Genomic DNA, 23,499 nt, shown 5'->3' with positions numbered 1-23,499 from the left:
CCTGGCAAAGCTGAAAACCTTCATGATCAGCATTTGCTTGTCTGTTGAAAGCTAGAAGCTAGAGTGCTGTTTTCGTAGCTTTCACTCTGATCATTGAGCATTTGGAAAATGTGTACGCGCCCATACCAGGAAAGAAAATGAGAGGATGAGTTTACAGACTCCTCTAGCGCCATGATGTGAGTAAAGTACATCTCAATACGCTCAACCCACAAGGCCAAGAACAGATCCAGAACTGAGGCTACTCCAAGAACATCAAATTCCCAGACTGAAGCAGGTTGGGCCACCAGAACTGGAGCTGTTTGGGATAGTCTTGGTGATGGTGGTGATGAATCAACCACTTGTTCATCATTGTCACTAGCCATGCCATCTCTCCATCAACAGTTGTGTTGATTTTCATTGGCAAGCGTGGACCATGCTTTTCAAACTGCAGTACAATTTATTAGCTTCAGTATTGGAACACCTGAATGGAAGTCTCGCACTGTTTTCGATCTGCATCTATATTCCTATTCAGGCATGCAGCGCTCCTCTGTTTTATTGACACTATGACGTCCATGATGTCATTGTGCGAATGCATGTTTGAGAAATGCATGGACTGCAGTGTAATATGCCGCCATTCATTTCCTTTCTGTAACCACCATGTGTGGATGCACAATTAAACATATAGCAAATGGAAGACGGCACTGGTCTTGGCCAATGAGGAATGCCACATCACTCACCCAGGACATACAAAATATCAATTTTTTAAAACTGTAAGCCAAGTTAAAACACTGAGCACTCCCTTAGCTGTACAAGCAGCTGAGCACATACTCCTGTACCAGTGCTGTTGTAGTGAGATTAAGTTTCCCTTTGCTTACAGACCCCCAACCGGCACATATTGAAATTGCCTTGCAAGGCCAGGGGCATTTTACTTCCCTAGCCATGCATGCCCATTGAGCATTGAGGCTGGGGACCAGCAGGCTCAATAGTGTGTAGGGACACTTCTCTGCTTCCCTGAATGCTAGGAGAGCCTGTGGCCCGAGTCTGAGCTGCTCTGGCTCCACTCTCTATGTCGAGAACCCAGAGTAGGGTTGTATTTAAGTGACACATCCCCTGCTTCCATGTTCCTGTGTGCAGGGTGTGCAGGAGCTGGAAGACTATGCAGGCAACGTGTGTGGTGTTCTTGGCAGCAGTGGGAGTCCTGAGGCTTAGTACTGTGCAGGATAGAAATTAAAATACTTTTGTACATGTGTATGTGCGTATGTATGTGTCCATTAGAGGGCTGTGAGAGTGCCGTGTTTTAATGTATACATGCATATGTGAATGATAGTGTAGTGTGTTTTAGAGCATGTGGGGTGTGCACATGAATGAATGGAAGAATGAGTGCAGTGTGAATGTTGTAGCATATGGGTGTGTGCATGCATGGGAAAATGAGTGCAGTGTGAACGAGTATGAATGTGTGTGTGTGTTTGTGTGTGTATGTGCCACTGGCTGGAGAGGAAAGCCTCTAATTATGGTCTGGAGGTGTAGGAGAGCATATCTCAGTCCCAACAAATGTATGTTTTTTATAGTGATACACCATGTTTTACTGACATTATGGGCAAAGTCAACATGATGAGTGTTATCAAGTGGATATACGGGTTTATGTTGCCACAGTCGATATGCACATGTTTACTTGACAGTGGCAAATCATTTATACTAGCATAATTGCCAAAACCAACATGATGAGTGTTATTAAGTTGGGATACTGACTTACACTAGTGCAGCCAGTATGGACATGTATTTTTAGATTGGCATATTGTTTTTAATATTATTATTGACTACATCGGCTGGAACACACTTGCCTGATGAGTGTTATTATCGTGTTAACTATATCGCGGTACGTTGATTTAACTTTAAAAGTTACAGTGGTGGGATCTGCATATGTTATTGATAACTCAGTGGGGCCCTTTGCTCGAAGTCCATGTAGTGTGATTAAAGGTGCTAAAGACAGGCGTAAAGGTATTAAGCCTAGTACAATGCCGTTTGTATGCTCCTGGGCATTTTTGTTATTTTTCAAAGTGTATGGGGGCCATGAAATAGGAGTTATGTATCCGATTCCCTGTCCACTCAGCCTCCAAAAACCAATTGGTTTCACGGCAGCCTGGTCTTTTCAAAAGTTTTTTCATGTGGAATCCGCCTGCTTTTTACACCTGATAAGCAGGCAGATTTCATAGGAATTAATTCAAAATACTGCCTGCAATACTTAAACAGCACACAACATTTGCTCAATTGCAATGTGAATTACACAAAGAAGTCTGTGAAGTAGCAGCGCCTCGGCTGGTGCCGCGGCGGCCGCGGCGTGTAGCCGGCCCGCACGAGTCGGGAGGCGCTGCCATGTCCGCGGCAAGAGAGGGGAAAGGGAAACCCGCGGAGGTTAGCCGCGCGGCTAAAACCGCTACGGGTGGCCACGGCAGGGCCGCGGAAGAAGCCGCTATGTGCAGCCGCGGCGGGGCCGCTCGCCACTCACCTGTTCGCCCCAGTCCGGGGGGGGGGGGGAGCAGTGTTCACGACGGCGCCGGGATACGAGGGAGCAGCGCCCGGCTCGCCGGCCCCGTGCTGCTCATGGCGCTGCCGGACCTGCACGTTGCAGGGGGGGAAGGCCCAGCATCAGGATGCGTCCCTACGCGTCGCGGCCACAACCGCATGGCCAACACCACCGCCCTCCACCACCAGGGGAACGGGGCCAACACCACCGCCCTCCACCACCAGGGGATCGGGAAGAGCGACACACTGGGATGGCAACCCTTAAGAGAGGTGGGACCATGTCCCAGGAACCAATGAGAAGAGGGTTAACTCAACCCCTCAGTGATTGGTGGGGGCTTGATACCTCCAGCTGTGATAAAAGAGCGCCCAGGGAGGCTAATGGGTTGTTCTCATTACACAGGACATGGGGAGGAGAGAGGAGAGCGAACCAGAGTGGTGGGCCTATCCGGACAGCGGCTCGAGATAGGACCAAGCCAGGCCTAACGCCGTTGTACTACAGGAGGACAAGACACCGGTGAAGCTAACCGGGAGGACTTAATAGTTATTCTTTCAGCATCTGCTGCCTTAAGCCAGAATAAATATTGTTTTAGCACTTGCCTGTCTCCGACTATAATTCCACCCTTCACACTGGCGACGAAGGTGGGATTTTTAGACAGCGCTATGGAGTCGTTGATAAAGACCCTGTCTGAGGGCCAACAACAATTGCAACAGATGGTACAACTGCAGTCACAACAAGCAGCTGCGGATCGGCAAGCCTTTCAACAAGCCATACAGCTGCAGGGCTCTATATTGACCACCGCACAGGACAACCAGCATGAGGCCATGTCCCGTCTCACCGATGCAGTGGCCAGCACTAGAAATCAACCACTGGTGCCCTCGGCCCTCCTACAAAAGTATAAGGACGGAGAGGATCCCGCCTTCTTCTTTACTAGTTTTGAACGTATAGCCAGAAACGCACAGTGGCCTCCTGACCGGTGGGGTCAGTACGTCGCCCCCCTACTGTCCGGGGTGATGCAGGGCGCCTATCAGGCGGTAAACTCCAACGGCAACACGCCGTACGGGGAGATCAAGGCTGCCGTACTAGACCGCTTAGGCCTGGACGACGAGGCCTACCGGATCCGACTGAGGGAAACCAGGCTCAGGACCGGGGAGAATCCACGCCAGCTATACTATAGGATAAAGGACCTAGCAGAGAAGTGGTTGTTGGCTCCAAACCCCGCTAACCAACCCCTAATCGATAAAATCATTCTGGAACAATTCGTCGAAGCCCTGCCCGGCCAGATGCAGAAATGGGTTAGGCAGCACCATCAACCCACCCTGACCGAGGCTGTGGATATTGCATCGGCATACCAGAAGGCAGGCCACTTCCTACTACCAGCTACAGGGGTATCAGCCCGCATCGCCATCCCGATATCCGACCCCCATATGATTAGGGGTAACCGAGCCTTACCCATAAGATGGAGACCTTCCGATGAGAACAACAGGAGACCCGAAGACAAGAGACCAGGAAGCGAGGAGAAGGCCCCAGCACCGACCCCTGGTTACAAGCAACCGCAGTGCTATGAGTGCAACGAGTGGGGCCACATAGCCCGGTTTTGTCCCAGGAGAAGAACAGTCGAACCCATGGACATCGGCTATCTGACCCCGATAGACGAGAACGGCGTCCCAGGACCATATGTGGTGGACATTCGAGTCGACGGCAGACCATCACGTGCACTTTTGGACAGCGGCAGAAGGCAGACCGCCATATCACCAACCGTGAGTAACACTCCCTGCTTACCTAACGTAACCGTACCTATCCGATGCATTCATGGGGACACCAAATGTTATCCGATGAAGGATGTGGTGATTGACTTAAAAGAAACCTCCTCTCCCTTGAGGGTTGCCGTCCTACCTTGTCTCCCAACCCCGGTGGTAATTGGGACCGACCTCCCCGGTTTCGGTCAGACATTAAGGGATACAAGGGAAGGGCAGTCCCCGTCCAAATCCGATGTTGCAGGAACCGACCCCGTCTCCCAGGAACCCCCACCTGGGCGAAAGAGGAGGACCCGGATGGCATGGTGTCAGGCCAGTTATATGACCCGGCCTATCGACTGGAAGCTAGAAGGCAACAAAGACACCATAAGGGGGGAGACCCTAACTGACCCCACCTTACGAGTAGCCAGAGAAAGGGCCACCCGGGAAGGGGAACCCAACGTAGCCAGAGGCCCAGGGTTTCTACTGCGACAAGGTCTCCTATACCGAAGGTATAAGGGTGACGACGACGCCATGAAGGAACAACTGGTGCTACCAAAGAGCCACCGACTTATAGTGCTACAACTGGCCCACAACCATCCCTGTGGAGGTCACATGGCCTCTCTTAAAACCCAACAAAACCTACTAAAGAGGTTTTACTGGCCCGGCATTTATGGGGAGGTCGCCCAACACTGCAAGAACTGCCCCACCTGCCAATTGACTAGCGGGGTTCTACCCGCAAGGGCACCACTACAGAAAATGCCCCTCATTTCAATCCCATTCCAGAGGATCGGCATGGACATAGTGGGACCCCTGGAACCAGCCAGCCGTGGTTATAGATACTTACTGGTCGTAGTTGACTACGCTACTCGATACCCCGAGGCCTTTCCCCTAAAGGGAACGTCGGCCCGGTTGTTATGCGACCAGCTAATTCCCTTCTTTGCCCGAGTGGGGATTCCCTCCGAGATAATCACCGACCAGGGGACCAATTTTATGTCGACCCTCCTAAAACAAGTATGTGGACAGTTCCAGATCAACCAGTTGAGAACCTCAGTATATCATCCCCAGACTGATGGGCTGGTAGAACGTTATAATCAAACAATCAAGAAGATGCTAAGAAGGGTGACGGGACCAGACGGAAAAAACTGGGATCGGGTGATCCCCCTGGTGTTAATGGTGTTAAGAGACACCCCCCAGTCGTCCACCGGTTTCTCTCCCTTCGAGCTCTTGTTTGGGAGACAACCTCGAACAATACTAGACCTGGTTAAAGAGGAATGGGAATCCACAGAAGAAGTGTCTTTAACCGAGTATACAGAGGAATTAAAGGAACACCTAACCGCACTACGTACACTGGCCCAAGATAACCTTGGACGTGCCCAAACAACTCAAGAAAGAAACTATAACAAGGGGAGCCGTATGAGAACCTTTAACCCAGGGGACCAGGTACTGGTACTCCTGCCTACCAGCACCAATAAACTGTTGGCTAGATGGAGAGGGCCGTACGAGGTCACTGAGGTACTAAGCCCAGTAACCTACCGGGTACACCAGCCTGATCGTACCACCCCTGAAAAGGTCTATCATATCAACCTTCTAAAAAAATGGAATGAGCCTCTTCTGGGCGCCTTTGTATGTATCGAGGAAGCCAAACCGGACGAGATCCTGAACACCGTTCCTGATACCCTGAATTCAGTCAATTGGGGAGACACCCTAACCCTCGAAATGAAGACGGACATCAGGAACCGGTTGTCCCCTTATGCTGACGCCTTTTCCGCCTTACCTGGAAGAACCGATGTTCTTGAGCATATTATCAAAACAGATCCCGGACCACCTGTAAGGCTTAGACCCTACCGGATACCCGAAGCCAGGCGAACCATCATCAATTCCGAAGTGGACAAGATGCTAAGGATGGATATCATCGAGCCTTCGGTCAGCGTTTGGTCATCACCCATAGTGCTTGTCCCTAAGCCGGATGGCTCGGTTCGTTTCTGTATGGACTACAGACAATTGAACGCGGTGTCCCGATACGAAGCCTATCCGATGCCTCGGATGGACGAACTCCTGGAGGGCCTTGGAGCAGCCAGTTTCTTAAGCACCCTCGATTTAACCAAGGGCTATTGGCAAATACCCCTTCGCTCCCAGGACAGGGAGAAAACTGCCTTTTCCACCCCACAAGGCTTATATCAGTATAAAGTCCTACCCTTTGGTCTCCACGGGGCTCCCGCCACATTCCAGAGATTGATGGACATCATACTGAGACCGCATACTGGATACGCTGCTGCCTACCTGGACGATATTGTGGTATACAGCCAATCCTGGGAATCGCATCTGAACCATCTAGAACAAGTAGTGGCTGATTTACAGAAGGCAGGGCTACATATCAACCCCAGGAAGACTACGATGGGAACCAATGAAACCAAATATCTGGGCCACATAGTGGGTGGGGGAGTGCTGAAACCGCAGTTGTCCAAAACACAGGCTATCCAAGATATACCGACTCCCACCAACAGGAAACAAATACGAGCTTTCCTGGGATTGATCGGGTATTACAGAAGATTTATCCCTGACTTCTCCTCGATAGCCGCTCCCTTGACGGACGCATTGAGGCTCAAGGGGAATCCCAACCTGACCAACGACCCGAAGGCCTTGAACGCCATAGCACACCTAAAACAAAGGATCACGTCCAACCCGGTCCTCTGTTGCCCGGACTTCCAGAAACATTTCTTTTTACAAACGGACGCCTCAAACCAGGGCCTGGGAGCTGTGTTATCGCAGAGGAATGGGGAGGACCTGCAACCGGTGTGCTTCATCAGTCGGAAATTGTTGCCCCATGAAGCGGCTTACTCAACCATTGAGAAGGAGTGTTTGGCCATCAAGTGGGCTGTTGACTCGCTCCGGTACTATCTGTTGGGTCGCCGGTTCACTCTGTACACCGACCATGCACCCCTCCAGTGGCTGGCCCAACATAAGGACACGAACCAGAGGGTCCTCCGCTGGTTTCTCTCCCTTCAGCCATTTGATTTTGTCGCATTGCACAGGCCTGCCAGGTTTCAGCTGGTGGCTGACTATCTGTCTAGGTGTTCACCCTGGCCCGAACGGCCTGGGGTTGGGGTGGGGATGTGTGAAGTAGCAGCGCCTCGGCTGGTGCCGCGGCGGCCGCGGCGTGTAGCCGGCCCGCACGAGTCGGGAGGCGCTGCCATGTCCGCGGCAAGAGAGGGGAAAGGGAAACCCGCGGAGGTTAGCCGCGCGGCTAAAACCGCTACGGGTGGCCACGGCAGGGCCGCGGAAGAAGCCGCTATGTGCAGCCGCGGCGGGGCCGCTCGGCACTCACCTGTTCGCCCCAGTCCGGGGGGGGGGAGCAGTGTTCACGACGGCGCCGGGATACGAGGGAGCAGCGCCCGGCTCGCCGGCCCCGTGCTGCTCATGGCGCTGCCGGAGCTGCACGTTGCAGGGGGGGAAGGCCCAGCATCAGGATGCGTCCCTACGCGTCGCGGCCACAACCGCATGGCCAACACCACCGCCCTCCGCACCAGGGGAACGGGGCCAACACCACCGCCCTCCACCACCAGGAGATCGGGAAGAGCGACACACTGGGATGGCAACCCTTAAGAGAGGTGGGACCATGTCCCAGGAACCAATGAGAAGAGGGTTAACTCAACCCCTCAGTGATTGGTGGGGGCTTGATACCTCCAGCTGTGATAAAAGAGCGCCCAGGGAGGCTAATGGGTTGTTCTCATTACACAGGACACGGGGAGGAGAGAGGAGAGCGAACCAGAGTGGTGGGCCTATCCGGACAGCGGCTCGAGATAGGACCAAGCCAGGCCTAACGCCGTTGTACTACAGGAGGACAAGACACCGGTGAAGCTAACCGGGAGGACTTAATAGTTATTCTTTCAGCATCTGCTGCCTTAAGCCAGAATAAATATTGTTTTAGCACTTGCCTGTCTCCGACTATAATTCCACCCTTCACAAAGTCATAAAAGCATTTTACCTACAATTGTTCCTATTTGTACTCAGTAGTGAGGATCAACATTGCGCAGAGGGGACCTGTGTGCACATAAATGTAAGTGGTCCCCTTTCTATACCCTGCACTCTTCTTTACAAGGCCTGGCAACCCTAGATTTTCAGATTCATCATTTTACCTGGGAAAGAAGACTCCACACATGAAGGGCACACTTGCGCACCTCTTGGAGACCTCCATACACCAGTGCACACTCACTAACTCTAATATCACCTGGCACTGTGCTGCAGTTTGCCATTTGGGGAATTTCACAGCTCTACGAGCATGTCTTGTAGGGCCTTGATTCTAAACAATATTTGTCAAATTCATCATCAGTGATTAAACACACATTCCTACTGGCACAATCATATTACCACTTCTATGTGTTCCTATGTTCCTCCCTCCCTTTTCTTGCGTCTGTTTCTCTGTTTACTCCACAAACTACGGTCTGGTGTACCCCTAGGCGGGGGCACAATACCCTTAGTTTTAGACAAGTCCCAATGCTGTAAAACTACTATGGTGTTGACCGGCACAGTATAAACACCTCACAACACAACATGTTTACAATGAGCTTTTGAAAGTGCATTTGGTATGTAGTTGTGTGGAACAGTTGGTATGCAGTGACCTTTCCTGGCTTATAATAGGGTTATTGGACATGAAAGGCTGCTTTTAGCAGATGATGGCCGCACCTGTTCAGGTTGGCCTATACTTTAGTAATGCTTGTTTCTAGCGTGATGGTAGATTATTTGAAAAGTAGATTTAATTGTTAATTTTTAGCCTTCATACAATTACTTAACGAGATATTTGTAGGATCGCTGGCTGCCATGGCCATTTTGCACAAGGTCATGTAATGGAACGTTTTCCTTTGCCTTCCCATTTTTGTAGGGATTCATTTGCTTTCAAGTCAGAATTGTGGTCCCAAGCTTGAATGTGACAAACTTAGTGGATTGTTTAATGGAAGTCAAATGCTAGATGTTAGAAAGTTAAACAGAAGTTATTCTCTTTGGCCATAAAAGTTCGATCTTCTCTAAAATGAGCCATTAACCAACATTATTCAAATCAACTACTAAGTATGTCTCTAAACTAAAAATAAAAAAGGAAGATTTATTTTCATCATGCTCTAGACCAGTTCAAATCAATCATTTTTTCATAGCTTTGTTTGCTTAGAATAATCATTATTACCTATGATTGTTGGTGCCCTGATCCATTCTAAACTAGATTATTGTATTGAATCTGGGCATTATTCAATTTTAAAATGTTTAGCCTTGTGTTTAAGTGTGTAGATGGTCTTACCCCAAAATACTCACAAAACAGATCCAAGAATACAATCCCTCTCGACAGCTAGCATCATCTGAACAAATTGTCTTCTGATTTAATTTTAAATCTAAGAGTGACCATAGATTTGCTCCCTGTGACCCAAAGCTCCATAACTGTCTTCCTGCCTTTTATTCCAATTTCACACAATTCTTAAGACAATTCTTAAGACATGGCTTTTCTGTTAACTTTCATGTTTCGATGGATTTGTGCTAGCAGCTGCAATCCTGGCACCTTGACGCTATTGAGTTTGCATGTATTACCTAATAGGTCCCCCAAATCTATCTATCTATCTATCTATCTATCTATCTATCTATCTATCTATCTATCTATCTATCTATCTATCTATCTATCTATCTATGTTCTTGTATTGTGCCACTAACCCTAAAGCCTCAGGGCGCACACAGGAGAGGGGATAAAACAGACAAAAGAAAACATAAAATTCAAGTAAGACGTGATAGGAGGGCAATAATCATCCTACAAGCCAGCAAGAAGGAAGAAATCATGTGATGTTGCACATAGGTGGCAATATAGTAGTGAATATCAGTAACATAAGGAGAGGGAGAATTACCCATGACCTATATCGAACAAGAGAGTTTTTAGTTGTTTGTTAAAAACTGTTAATGAACTGATGTCAGCCAGATACTTTGGCATGGAGTTCCATAGGGCAGGAGCCCAGGAATTGAAACCAGCTCCTCCAAATCTCTTCAGTATAGATAGGGGTTGGACCAAAGAAATATTGCAATTCGATCGTAACAGACGACCAACTGGTTTCTTTTTTAACCTAGCAATAAGATATGACAGGGCCTTGACATGCAAGTATTTGTACACAATGGACAACCCCTTATGCTGCAGCCGCTGTTGAACAGGCAGCCAGTGCAGGCTGCGCCTTGCCTCAGAGACGTGCATATTGCGCTTGAGTCCAAGCACAGCTCGCACTGCGCTATTCGGGATCACCTGCAGCATACTGAGATTGGCCTGGGATGTACTAATCAAGAGGCTGTTGCAGTAATCCAGCTTGCAATTCACAATCGCAGCTGCAATCAATGCAAGATTTTCTCTGGACAGATATGGCTGTATCTGCCAAAGGAGCTGGATGTAGAAGTTACAGCAAGAATTAAGATAGTTGGTCTGCCGAGTGAAAGACAGTTGCAGGTCGAAAAAGACCACAAGAGTTTTTACAGTTTTGATTACGTGAATAACATGTTGACCAATTAGAAAGTTGTTCTATTTCATATCCAGCTTCTTTAGCCGCTGCTGAATGACCAAAACAAGCAACTCAGTTTTGGCATTATTAAGAGCCAAGAAATTCAAGGCCATCCAATTCTGGATTTCTGCAAAGATGTGATTGATACGCTCTAGATATTTTTGATACTCACCAGTGAGTTTGATAACAATCTGCATATCATCGGCATAGTTTGCAAAATATATGTCCATAGCTGACAGGAGAGCACAGAGGAGACGTGAGTAGATATTTAAAATAAGGGCGAAAGGCACAACCCTTGAGGAACACCACATAATAGTGTAGAGGCAATGGAAAACACGTTGTCCTTAGTTACTCTCATATTTCGTGGACCCAGAAAGGATTTAAACCATGCTATCACTTCTTTGGTATATTTGCCAACTGAAATTAACCTACCCGCCAAAAGTTGATGATCTACAAGATCGAGCGTAGCGGACAGATCCAAAAGTAGCAACAAGGCTGTGTTACCCTCATCGACTATGCCAGCAATATATGATTTCAAATCCAGCAATGCAGTCTCGGACCCATGATTAAGTCAGAAGCCAGACTGTTGTGTAGCTAAGATGTCTTGTTCTTCAACAAAAGTCTGATATTGACAGTAGGCCATTTTATCCAAAATGTTTAGGATAAAAGGAACATTTGTGATCGGCCGATAGTTCCCAGCCTCTGCAGGATCTAGGTTTTCCTTCTTAAGCAGAGGTGTAACCCATGCTTTCTATGACATATGACTCATCGAAAGATCGGTTAATGAAAGTAGTCACCCAGGGGGCAAGGGTTGAGATGTATTCAAGTATTGAAGGGGCTTGCATTTTAAATCTAGTCTCAACATTCTTCAAATGCAATTAATATAAATACTGTAAGCATTTTACAAATAGTTAGAATCAGAGTTGGATTATAAATGATAAATAGTGATTTAAGTTGATTACATGTGGCAAAATACTAGGTCAGAGGACTTATTTCAGCAATCCTCCATGTGGTATGTCCACTGCAGAGCACAACACTGCTCTCAAGACAGTGGGAAAGCTGCATGCCTGTCACTGTGACAGTTCGGGCCCTGTTCTGTTGGCCAGGGAGTCGAGGGTTGACAGGGGAGGTCAGGTATATGATGTAGGTGGAGCAGCAGAGATGTCATTTCACCAAAATGCCAGGGGCAGTGGAAGTGATATCACATGACCCTTGACCTCTGCTATCACAGAAAGTGATGTCATTTGACCCCCCACCCCAAAGTGACATCACCGGAAGCGATGGAACACGACCTTTCACCCCTTGACAAAAAGTAAGTGGCATCACATAGTATTGTTTCTAAGTAAACTGTGAAAAATATGGTTACAATATCACTGAAAAACGATATTCATTTCATACAAGAATGGATCACCATAAGTATCATTAATATCAGTGTTTATAGGCCTATATTACCAAATTACTGTGAATGCAAGCAGATGTTCAAGGCCAAATGATAATGATGTGTTATTATATAGCACTTACACTTAAGTGCTTCATATAGAACAAATATACATACAATATCACCAAACCTGTGTTGGTACTCATTTAAAAACCTCAGCAGGATGAAAGGCTGAGTTGACCTTGCTGGCAGCCGGACCTGCAGATCACACACACACATTGCAGCAGCATGCACTCAACCCACTGAGCTATCTCACCAGCTATATCTATCAGAAATCCAGCTACTCCAGAAACAAAGAGCCACATGCTGGTGGACCTGATGTCTGAAATGTAAAAAAACAAAAACTAAAAATAACGCGAAAAAAAGGAAAAATATATTTTTTTTTTAGGGGGAGCAAGGGAGACCACATGGGTAGCAAGGGGTATCTCAGGGGTCGCAGGTGCGAACCCTTGCTACCCCTAAATGATGTCCCTGTGAGAAGGGTTTTGGGAAAGCAGGTATTTTTTGCTTTCCTAAGTGGTGTGGATGAGCGGGGTCAGAGGTTAGGAGCCCATGGTTTGTTTGTGTTGCGGGAACAGCTTGGTAGGAAAAGGGTGCAGGATAGTGGCATTCACAACATGAAGGGTAGCTATCAACAATGGGGTGTATAGACAATGGGGTCCCAAGTGAAATTGCAGGCAACCTAATGTTTACTCTTACCATCTATCATGCCCCTTGAAACCGCGTGCTTGGATACTGCCCGTGTTATTGATAGCTGCTCGTCTTCAGTGTCGCAACTGCTCAATAGTCAGTCAACCTCAATTTCATAAAATGAACTTGCCAAGTAAGGAACTGTTTGCGAAAAGTGCTGAGCTGGTTTCGTTTAGATATCAGAGCTGTGCCTAACAAAGATGTCTTCTTTTCTTTGCAGTATCTCACCATCAGGCTGTTCATAGCCACATGGAGAAACCAGTCAGCACTGCCATCCTCTGCCACAACTGCGGGAACGCGTGCAAAGGAGAGGTTTTGAGAGTGCAGAGTAAATATTTTCACATTAAGTGCTTTGTCTGTAAAGGTAAGTGTTTTAATTGCTTTGCACTAAGTACCAGAGTGAACATGCGATTATTTTAACTTGTCGATCCACTTGGACCCTAAGAGATGGGAAAGTATTCTGATTTGACAGGAGCCGAATAGCAGTATTTTTGGAGCCATAGCGGCCAACCAGAAATCTTTACTCTTTAAAATGATTAAAAATACTACAGGCCTGGTTTGCAAAAGCTTTTTATAATGTTGCAATCATACAAAAATGGTAGGGACACCTCTCTAGAAAGAACATATTTGAGAGTCCACAGCCATCGTTTTTAGCTCACTTTACTTTTCACAAAGGAGGAATAGCCATTTGCATATCAGTCTTTGTCCCACCCACAAGAGAAGTCGAGCACCAAAATGCCAGGCAAACCTCTCTGAGCACAGTGAGCAAGGGGTCCACGCCTGGGTTACCCCAGGTAACTTAGGGTGACAACCGCACATTCCTTACAAAAATATACAAAAAGGTAGGTTTTGTATTTTTTTGTATTTTTGCAAAGAACTTGGGGTTGGTCACCTTAGGTTACCTGGGGAACCCAGACGTGGACCCCTTGTTCACTGTGCTCAGAGAGGCACAGCTCCACCGCACTGATGAGGCCCAACAAGGCTGCAACATGTGTCTGGGCTTACTGTTAGTACTCTTGATCCAAGAAGGTTTGCCTGGCATTTCGGTGCTGGACTGCCCTTGTAGTTGGGACAAAGACTGATATGCAAATTGGTATTCCGAAAAGTACAGTGAGCAAAAAGCAATGGCTTTCGACTCTCAAAGTGGGTAAAAAACCACTGAACAGGTTAACATGCCATGTTCTTTCTAGAGAGGGGCGCCTGCTACCTTTTTTGTAATGGTGCAATCACATTGAAAAGCGCTTTGTAAATTAAGCCCCATGTGCATTTTGTTCTGATGTTTATTTTATTACGCCAATATTTTTCAGCCAACCATAATTATTTAAAGCTTAATAACCAAAAATCTCACCTCATCAAAAAAGGCCAGTTTCATTTAAATACGTAAAATACCAATGATCCAAACAAAATGACTTCTTTAAACATCTTAATCAATATTTGCCAAAAGTCCGTTTTAACGTTTTGGATTTAGCGATATAATCGTTTTAAGTGAATATATAAATGTGTGTCCCGACATCGTCCGAAGACCAGTTTGACAACCTCTTTGGAGGGAAATATCATTACAACAATAGTCCAAAGTGTACAGAGTGTGTTGCCTGTGCCTGTTGAACTCTTTGTTACCTGTGTACAACAACACCTCTTAGATGAGCTTCCCCTGAAAGCTGCCACGCCAATACCTGTTCCTTGCTGGGTAAGGTGGGCTGGTGTGAATTTACAAGTACTCGCCCCGGTGCCACTAAGAGGGCTAGATGGGGCTCCTCCTAACGAGCCAGCCAAAGACTGAGCCAATGATGCTGCTGACAATACAGACATTTTGACCCCCAAGGGAGACAAAGGAGGGCGAGACTCGGCTCAAAGGATCGCTCCAATCCTTAAACCATCCAGCCAAATTTGCAAAAAAGTAACAGTCCCAAAATTAACTTTGCTTGCAACAAAGTGTTTTCCTACTAAACCCATTGAGCCTTTATCTAATGCCTCACCTTGGAGGAAAACCATTACCCTGCTTATGGGATGTGCTTGCTCCAACAGAGGAGGAGAACTTTCCGACACTGACATACTGTCAGGAGCTTTCTCAGGCATTGAAACGGAATCCATTATACAGAGCAACACACCAGACAATGCTTGCGATCTTGTCAAAATCAACAGAGGGGGATTCATAATTTAAAAGATAGTAGAGATCAAAGCATCCATCCAGACAGAGTTGAAGAAGGTGGTGAGGGGTGCGGGCTGAGCGGAGACGGGCAGCAAAGAGAGACCAGCCCTGCCTGCTCTGGCTCAATGGGTTGTTGACTCCCATCTCCCATGCTGTCCTCTACCCTCTTCCCTCCTCTCTGCCCCTGCTTTGTCATCCACCATAGCGCCCTCTCAACGATCTGGCCCCACAGATCTTGAATCTGTGTGGGAGGTGAAGGTGATGATCCATAACGACGCCCTGCCTCCCTTGGCTGCGCTATCTCCTGCACTCTTGAAAGAGAATATGATCCAGCTTGCTAGTTTAAGCGGGGATAGTGTTGGCCTGTCTGTGGAAATGGAACAAAATAAGGTGGATCCAAGCTTCTCCCCCATGGAGGGGAGGACGGTCCCCTCAGGTGGCCCCACAGCCCCTCACAAGAAGAGGCCCGGACCCCACCCTTGTGCTCCAGATAATCCTCCCTCTGATATGGGGCGACACAACCTTGTACCCCACGGTAAAGTGAGGGCACAGCAATCAATGGACTCCCGTGAACATCAGTTTTTGTCCGCCTCAGAGCTCAGCTCTATTGATGGTGGGAAAGATGGCAGGTTTTGGAAACAAAACAGGGGCGTAGGAGACTTTCACACTTCAACAGCGGTTGGACCAAGCAACAATGACTCCTCAACCTCCCAAGCTATCCTTACGTCAACCATCACTGGTTCCTTAGCCCCGTCCCTGAAATTTTACGAAACAATAAAGGATAACTTCAGGGACCAATCCACATTGACGGCAATGATGAATTCCAAAATAATCTATATAGAAGCCTTCATGAATACCATTAAAAGAAGCTGGGAAAAAATATATGGGCCGAAATTCAAACACAAAATGATCTTATGGCGCTACTAAAAGAGGTGAGAGGAAAAAAAAAGCTGCTTTTAAACCTCTCAAAAGACAACATGAAATCCACGATTCAAATAAACGAAGGCTCTGGAGCCCCCTCAGAACCGCACCGAGGAAGCAAATATTCTCCAAAGAGTCATTGTGAATGTGATGAGGCTCAACACTTAAATGAGGAGATTACACTGGTTGACCTAACAAGGGAGAATGAACCAGGAAACCATCCCGAGGGCAATGACTTTGGAAACATAGACAGCAATCCCCAGGGCAGTAGAAGGAACAACCTATGCAACCATGGACTCAAGCCAAAAAGGGCCCAAGCCACCACCACGGATGAGAATCCTCAAACGGCCCTCCACGGGAAGATGGCTGAAATGGCAAAGGATAAAGCTGTGGTATTAGCCCAAGAAATAGACGAATACCCACGGCATGCCCCGTAAGAGATGCTCGCCCAAACTAATTCGCTCAAATGACTCCAAGAGCATCCTGAGATACTTAAGACAGAAAAAAGCTTAAATTAAAATAAAACAACCAAGCAATGACTTAATTGATATGGAATCTTAAATCTCCCAAAATAAGAGAGCTTGTGTGATAGAGACATAGGAGATAGACGTATCTGGTCAAACTTCCAATCCTGAGCCAGACCTGATGGAACTCTCTGTGTTTGAAGACGATGAGAGTGACTTAAATACTAGTGAGGAGACCGGAGCTGAGGGGAGTAATGCCCGGCCGCCTGAGCTACAGCTTTCTCCAAAAATACAATTGCAGGCTTCGGATCCTGTGATGAGAACCCTATTTAGACCACTGGCGAAAACAGAGCGATGGTGGAAAAACAAATACCAATATTACTCGAAACAGTCGGAAGAGGAATACAAAACAAAAATAAATATTGAACCGCCATGACGTAGGACACATTTTCCCAGACAAAGAGGCACCAACTTAAATACAAACACTTAAGAGAAACACACAAAAAGAAGAGATGATGAAGATTTTGGAGTTGGATCCTATCCTAAGTATAGAAGACGGATATAAACTTAACAGGAATTACATCCTCCGACTCTTCCACCATGTCCCAAAATTGATGTCTATCACCTCTTGGGAAATCACAGTGCTCAAATTCCATACTGAAGAGAAACTGGACTGTGTCAACATACATATCCCTTCATATATGTTGTGTAATCAAATATTAGCCACCGCCCAAGACTTAAGATCATTAGGTTTTGGAAGCCGAAAATTAAAAAAGTCGAACACTACTTTTAGGAGGGGAGAAGATGTCTCTACTTAGGAGAAGAATGAATTGCCCAAATCAGGAAAGAAACACCCCACATTTAAACAGGTCAGACAACATTGTTCAAAGGCAGAGAGAGTGGTGGAAGTAGACTACTACCGAGACAAGAAACCCCTAAAAATCTATTTGAATATAGCCAGTGGGGTTAGAAGTACCTTTTGTGAAACCAAAAAAAAGGGAGGAAGGACAAAAATGCAAAGAGTACTCCTGGGATTGGCTAGCGAATAGGCTGGCCACACATTTGAGAAGTAGCGCACCATGGAGAAACAAAAATAAATCATCCTAATAACATCTTGGAACTCAAGAGGATTTAAACACCTTTTCAATAACTCAGCCAGGGACTGGGAAAGAGTAGACATCATCTATCTGCAAGAGACGTGGCTGAGAGAAAAACCATTGATTGATGGGTTCTCTGTATTCCTCTATCCGGCCATAAAAGGAACCAAAGGCTGGCCATAATCATGCCTATTAACTATCATAAGAAATTACCTTGACTGGAAGTTAGTCAGAAATCTGGATCCCAGTCCATACATTCAACATCTGTTGATAGCATTGGGAAATGGTGATCTGATCCCCGTAAATGGCGACTACTAATAAACTTCTACTGCAATCAGGCAGGCATAGAGACATCAAAGTAGGTTGATCAAGTGAGCGATTTAATAGATGGGGCTAAAATGTCTTATAATAATTTGAAGATCATAATCTGCGGAGACCTGAATATTGATTGTCTGAAATACATGAATAACGACTTAAACTTCCAGTGAGATGCACATAGAAACCAAGAAAGATACAACAAGTAGTCGGATGCAGGCTTTGGAAGAATGTGACCTACACATGTTGAACGGGAATAATCCGGGTGACATAACCGGTGCTGCAACACAACCAGTGACCTTAGATTATGGTTTTGTATCCTTGAACATCTTAGATGAAATGTCCTCATTCAGAGTAGTGCAGACAGAGCAAAGTGACCACGACATTGTAGAGATAAGTTGGAGCCAAACTGTAGAAACAAAACCTGGAATGAAAATCGGAAGGATAGAAGTGAAACCTTGAAGAAATAGATTGCAGATCAGATAAAATGAGGTCAAAACATTGAGAAGCAACCGAATGAACCTCATCAAATCAGACTCAAGAGGGCTTGATTACACCCTGCTCCTCAGAAGCTACATGGAAAAGAGATCGACTGAAGGAAAACCTCATTTTACACAAATGCATAAATATGACCTCACAATAGTGGCACAAAGGAAAGAACTTAGGAAAGATCTAAAAGCCGTGATTGATCTGCCAAAGCTGATACAAGTGGAATCGACAAGGAAACCAAGACAACGATACCGTAAATGGTTGAAAGCTTATTAATCCACCTTCAGAATGATGGGGAATTAATGTTGCCATTGGTGCTAGGGAAGAACTCTAGAAATGTCTGGGAAATTATAAATAGCTTAGTTTCCCAGCAGGAAGCAGTGCAATGCAATACCATCTTGGAGGAAGTCTGGGTTCAACATTATACTCAACTTTTCAGCCCCTCAGGTAACCATAATACAAGGGAAGAAACAGTTAGTGGCACAACATGGAATCTACGAATAGACAGAGATTAACTCATTGGCCTTATAAAAAATGCAAGTGCCTCACGAGCGTCTGGACCTGATGGTCTGTCAAATTTCATACTGAAAGCGGACCCAGAATACTGGGCAGATTTCTATTTTACCATATTTAAACACATTTTGAAGGTGACAGAGATCCCCTTCTCCTGGAAATATGCAGTTTTGGTCCAGATTTTTAAGAAGGGGGAGCGACTGGATCCTACTAACTATTGTCCAATTGCCCTACTTGATGTTTTGGGGAAACATTTTGTGGCGATGATATTGAAACAACTGAACAACTGGGCACTGAGACCCGCCAATTTTCGATAAAAGACAGACCGAAAGTTAGAGGAGTAGGATGTAATGTCAATCTGCTTCTACTCAATGCCATACACATTTTGAGCACTGAAAACAAGAAGCCCCCTATATCTAGCATTCATTGATTTAAAACAGGCCTTCGATAGTGTTGATCGGAATAAACTATGGACACAATTGAGAGCCTGTATGTGACCAGAAGAGCTTCTGTCACCATTAATGGCTCTACATACTGACAAAGTGATCCAAATAAGGCTAGATAGTACCGGATATTTATCTCCAAAGATTGCAACACATAATGGACTGAAGCATGGGTGCTCGTTGGCTCCGGCCCCCTTTGGTCTCTACATCTCTCCCTTGAAACACACTTTAAATACACCATCAACCTGTCCTCCGAGAATGAACAGTGTTCCTTTGGGTTGGAGGATCTGCGCGGACGAGATAGTCCTTCTGGATCGAACACCAGTCGGCTTACAACGAAGTCTGGAAAATCTGCAGAAATACACAGACCAAAATGACCTAAAAATCAACATAGGGAAAGCTGAAATTGTAGTGCTACAAAATGTAGAGGAAAAAAAAGAAGCTGTTCTGCTGGTGCCTGGCAAAGGAGGTGATCCGAGTAGTGAGGGTTACGAAATATTTAGGTATGTTTAGCAACTCTAATACAGATGATAATGCTTGGACCCTGGAATTAGGAGTCTGAGGGTGCAGGCCCAATCAATCAAAAGGAAGTACAGGAAATACTCACTATTGCTGACTACACCATTTTATAAGCAGAAGGTCATTCCAGTTCTATGGTGCAGAAACTGCCCTTACTACCTCTTGGGAGATATGGGACGTCCTTGAAGGACAATTTGTTACCTTTTGCTGCCATAAAATGGGAGTTTGGCCTTGTCTCCATGTATGGGAGGGTCATGTGGAATTCTCTCAGCCTCTACAGAAAAAGAATTATGGGTGATAGCCCGGCACAATTTGAAATCTTCGAGGAAAAGCCAGGATACACCCAGGAAGAGGTAATGAGATCCTGGTCTTCAAATTGCAAACAATTATTAAATGACATTGACTCATGTGATCAACAGCTCAAGATAAATCTGGGAAAGGTGGAGCAAAACTGTGGTGAGCCGACTAGAACCGCACAGAAAGATTAATGGGAATCACTAAATTGGGATCACTAGCCAAAAACAACAGCAGATTTCTGAACATAGTGGCCACATATTTGACAAAATTCCCAAGCAAGGCTCACAGAAACTGATTCCTCATTTTCAGGCTGAACATTTTACATACCAAAGAATTGCTTTTCGTAAGGGGATAAGAGGGGGCCTTGGACTCACTTTGTAGATTTTGTAAGGTCCACACAGAAAGTCTACAACACTTACTTTTGGAATATATGTCGCTTAGAACAATGAGATCGAGACACTTGGAGGAATTAATTGTGAACACCCCATTGGTGGATATGGAGGAGTGGTGGGAACATTTCTATTGTGGAAATTATTTTTGCATTATCACAATTTTTTAAGGACATTTTACTGGATTTAAAGTATTTTACAAAAGGAGTGAGTAAGAACAGACATTCTGAATAAGGGTGGGGGGACTGGGTGCCTTTGAAGAAACTGAAAGAGACTGACTAGATGATGGAATGATATGCCTTTAGTTTGACTTCTCGTGTAGTGTTCTTTCCTTAGATTATGTTGTATTCATTGTCTGTACTAAGTCCCCCTCTCATTTCTTTTAACTTTCTCTTGATCCTTTTTGTATTGTGTGGGAAATCTCAGGTAACATTTTGTAGTAAACTGTATACCAATTAAAAAAAGAAATGTCACCAACATTTTTAATCATCACAAACATCAAAATTGACAGATAACCTGAGTCTGAGACATCCTCTTCTTCTTTTCCCACAGAATGTTACTATCACCTGTGTAGGGCTTTCATGGAGAGGAGCCTCTGTTTGACTGCGTCTGAGTCTAAAGTCCACACTGTCTTCAATATTTCTATTGGGGGTCAAGATTTCTTCCTCCCTTGCTTTGGATGAACAGGTTGCGGCGATATGCAAGACTGGCCATTTCAAACTCTGCATACTTAGGAAAGTTCTCCCCTTCATTCCCGCAAACTGTCAGGCACCTGTGGTCACCGCGCTTGTTGTGAGTGGTCTAGATTACTGCAACTCGCTGTATCTAGCTCAGCCACGCCATTTGATAAATCAGCTCCAGTTGTTGCATAATGCAGCTGCTAGGCCATTCTTTATCCTCCTTTTGGAACACATGTGACACCGCTGTTGAGACAGCTCCACTGTCGTCCGGTGGAAAATTGGATCCTGTTCAAATCCATGTGTATGGTGCACCATGCCTTCTATGGCCGGGGGTGCAGAATACATTCAAGCAAAATGTCCTCATTATACTCTGACCCAGTGTCTACGTTCACAGTCCGCCTCTTTTGTTGTGGTTCCTCAGTTACGATTGACTCGGACAGGCGGGCGTGCCTTATCGGTGACTGCCGCTAAGGCATAGAATGCTCTCACTCTCAACTTGCGTGAGACTGTGGACCACCTTGCTTTTCGTCGATTACTGAAAACATTTGTGTTTTAGACTCGTGATAATCTACTTCTGCTAATGTTTCAGTGCCATGGTGCCTTCGGGCGTACCCACGCTTAATACATTTACATAACATAACATACTTTGGGCTGCGTTTTGTGTCTTGTGGTAGAATAAGACTTCAAAGCAAGGCTGTTTTTGGAGATAATTGTATTGTGCTCTTAGTACGAGCATTGAGTGCTACATCAGTTATGCATCTGCCCCACTGATGTGTAGTAGCACCTCGTGCTTTGCTAGTGGATTGAGATGTTTATGCCAGTGGTATTGCTGCTAATAGTGAGATTGTGGCATCCTGCACATCGGTCACATCTATGCCATGCCCATGCATTTTGCATGGAGGAGATCAATTTGGCGTCACCCAATGCATGTAGCAACAGTGCCACAACTTTGATAGTTTTCAACTTGTTACTTCTCCTTTTCAGTACTGTTGGTTGTGGTACCAGTTTGCCGTCTCCACAAGTTCATTCTTTTTAGGACAAAATAAGAGTATTTTGGAAATTTCGTTTTTCCACAAAACCTTAAATGAATGGTTTATTACCTAACATGTTTTCTGGATTACTGTTTTTCCTACATAATAATTATGTTTTCAGGTATGGAATGTTTTTCTCGTTGGCTTCCTTTTATTTATTTGTTTATGTCTATATCTTTACATAGCTGTTCTTCACTGCCTCTTTGCACTAAAGGACAAAGGTCAGTATGCTTCTGGGGCTTGTTGTGTTTTTCTATATTAGGAAACATTTAGCTCTTGTGGCTCCATATTTTCTTAAATGAACTTTTATCATAGTATTTCTGCAAATAACATTTTATTTAGCCTACGTTTTGTGTACTTTGGTTTAAATGTAACACCCCATATATTATAGCCTAAAGTGGAATAGCACGAAATAACATAACATAATAGTGAACTTGTCTAGAAAGATATATGTGGGGGTATTCTATCCACCCCATAGACCAATCATTAGCATTTCTTGGAGCAACGTATTAAAGATGCTAAAACTCAGATGGAATTAATTATCTGTTGCTATGCCTCGATAGCAACATTGTTGTTGTTATTGGTCATCCATCCTTGTGGAGGTGTGCACTATCATCCTTATGTATCTAGGTGCACAGGCAATAATAAACATTGAACTCTGAAAGAACAGTGGGGGATCCTGCAATCAACAGAGAACAGAGAACCAGCAAGAAGGTTGAAAACGACTCAAATCGATCTTTGGAATAAATATGTTTTAATTTGCCTGTTAAATTTGTAAAGATCACTAATACAACAAAGCTCGGATGGTAATGAGTTCCCCAATCGGGCTGTCACTGTGGAGCCAGCACATCCCAGGCCACAGTGTTCCGAGTGGAGACCCATTGGGAACAATGGCGGATGTACATTTGTAAACAATGTACAGAGATGACAGATGATTTTTAGAGGATTGATTCAAAACGCCCCATTCGTTTCATGTAGGATTTCTGGAGAAGGCAATGTAGAGCCTTGGTGTAAGTGGACTACACAATACCATTAGACACGTTTTGACCTGTGATGACGAAATGCCTCCTCTCCTTCTCGTTTATAAACAGTCTCTTATCAACAAACCGCATGAAAGGTTTACACTTGTTGTTATTGCTGTGTTGTCTTTTCAAGATAAGCATGGGCACTATATAATTCCTGTAAGTGTGTGATCAAAAACCCTATGCTACGTCTCTGAGGCAGGATTCACAATGTTTCACTCTTTTCACTTTTTCTTTGATAAACTCTAATCCTATAACTCGTCTAGAATGCAAATGTATATGTGAAAT

At 45.5% G+C, this 23,499-nt stretch overlaps 1 protein-coding gene across 12 annotated transcripts in view; it reads left to right on the top strand.

The window, feature by feature from the left end:
* The window catches only part of ABLIM2 (actin binding LIM protein family member 2), a 1,607,463-nt gene that overhangs the window by 416,804 nt on the left and 1,167,160 nt on the right, over nt 1–23,499 (top strand). For all 12 annotated transcript variants that reach the window (XM_069632024.1, XM_069632014.1, XM_069632022.1 and 9 more), the window contains exon 2: nt 13,103–13,246. In XM_069632024.1, the coding sequence (XP_069488125.1) occupies nt 13,103–13,246 (144 nt within the window). The remainder of the gene's footprint in view (nt 1–13,102; nt 13,247–23,499) is intronic.

Source organism: Ambystoma mexicanum, chromosome 6q (assembly GCF_040938575.1).
Source record: "Ambystoma mexicanum isolate Mex_15411 chromosome 6q, UKY_AmexF1_1, whole genome shotgun sequence".
NCBI classification, from domain to species: Eukaryota; Metazoa; Chordata; class Amphibia; order Caudata; family Ambystomatidae; genus Ambystoma; species Ambystoma mexicanum.
Note: the sequence above shows the minus strand (reverse complement) of the source record. Positions and strands in the feature narration are given on the sequence as shown.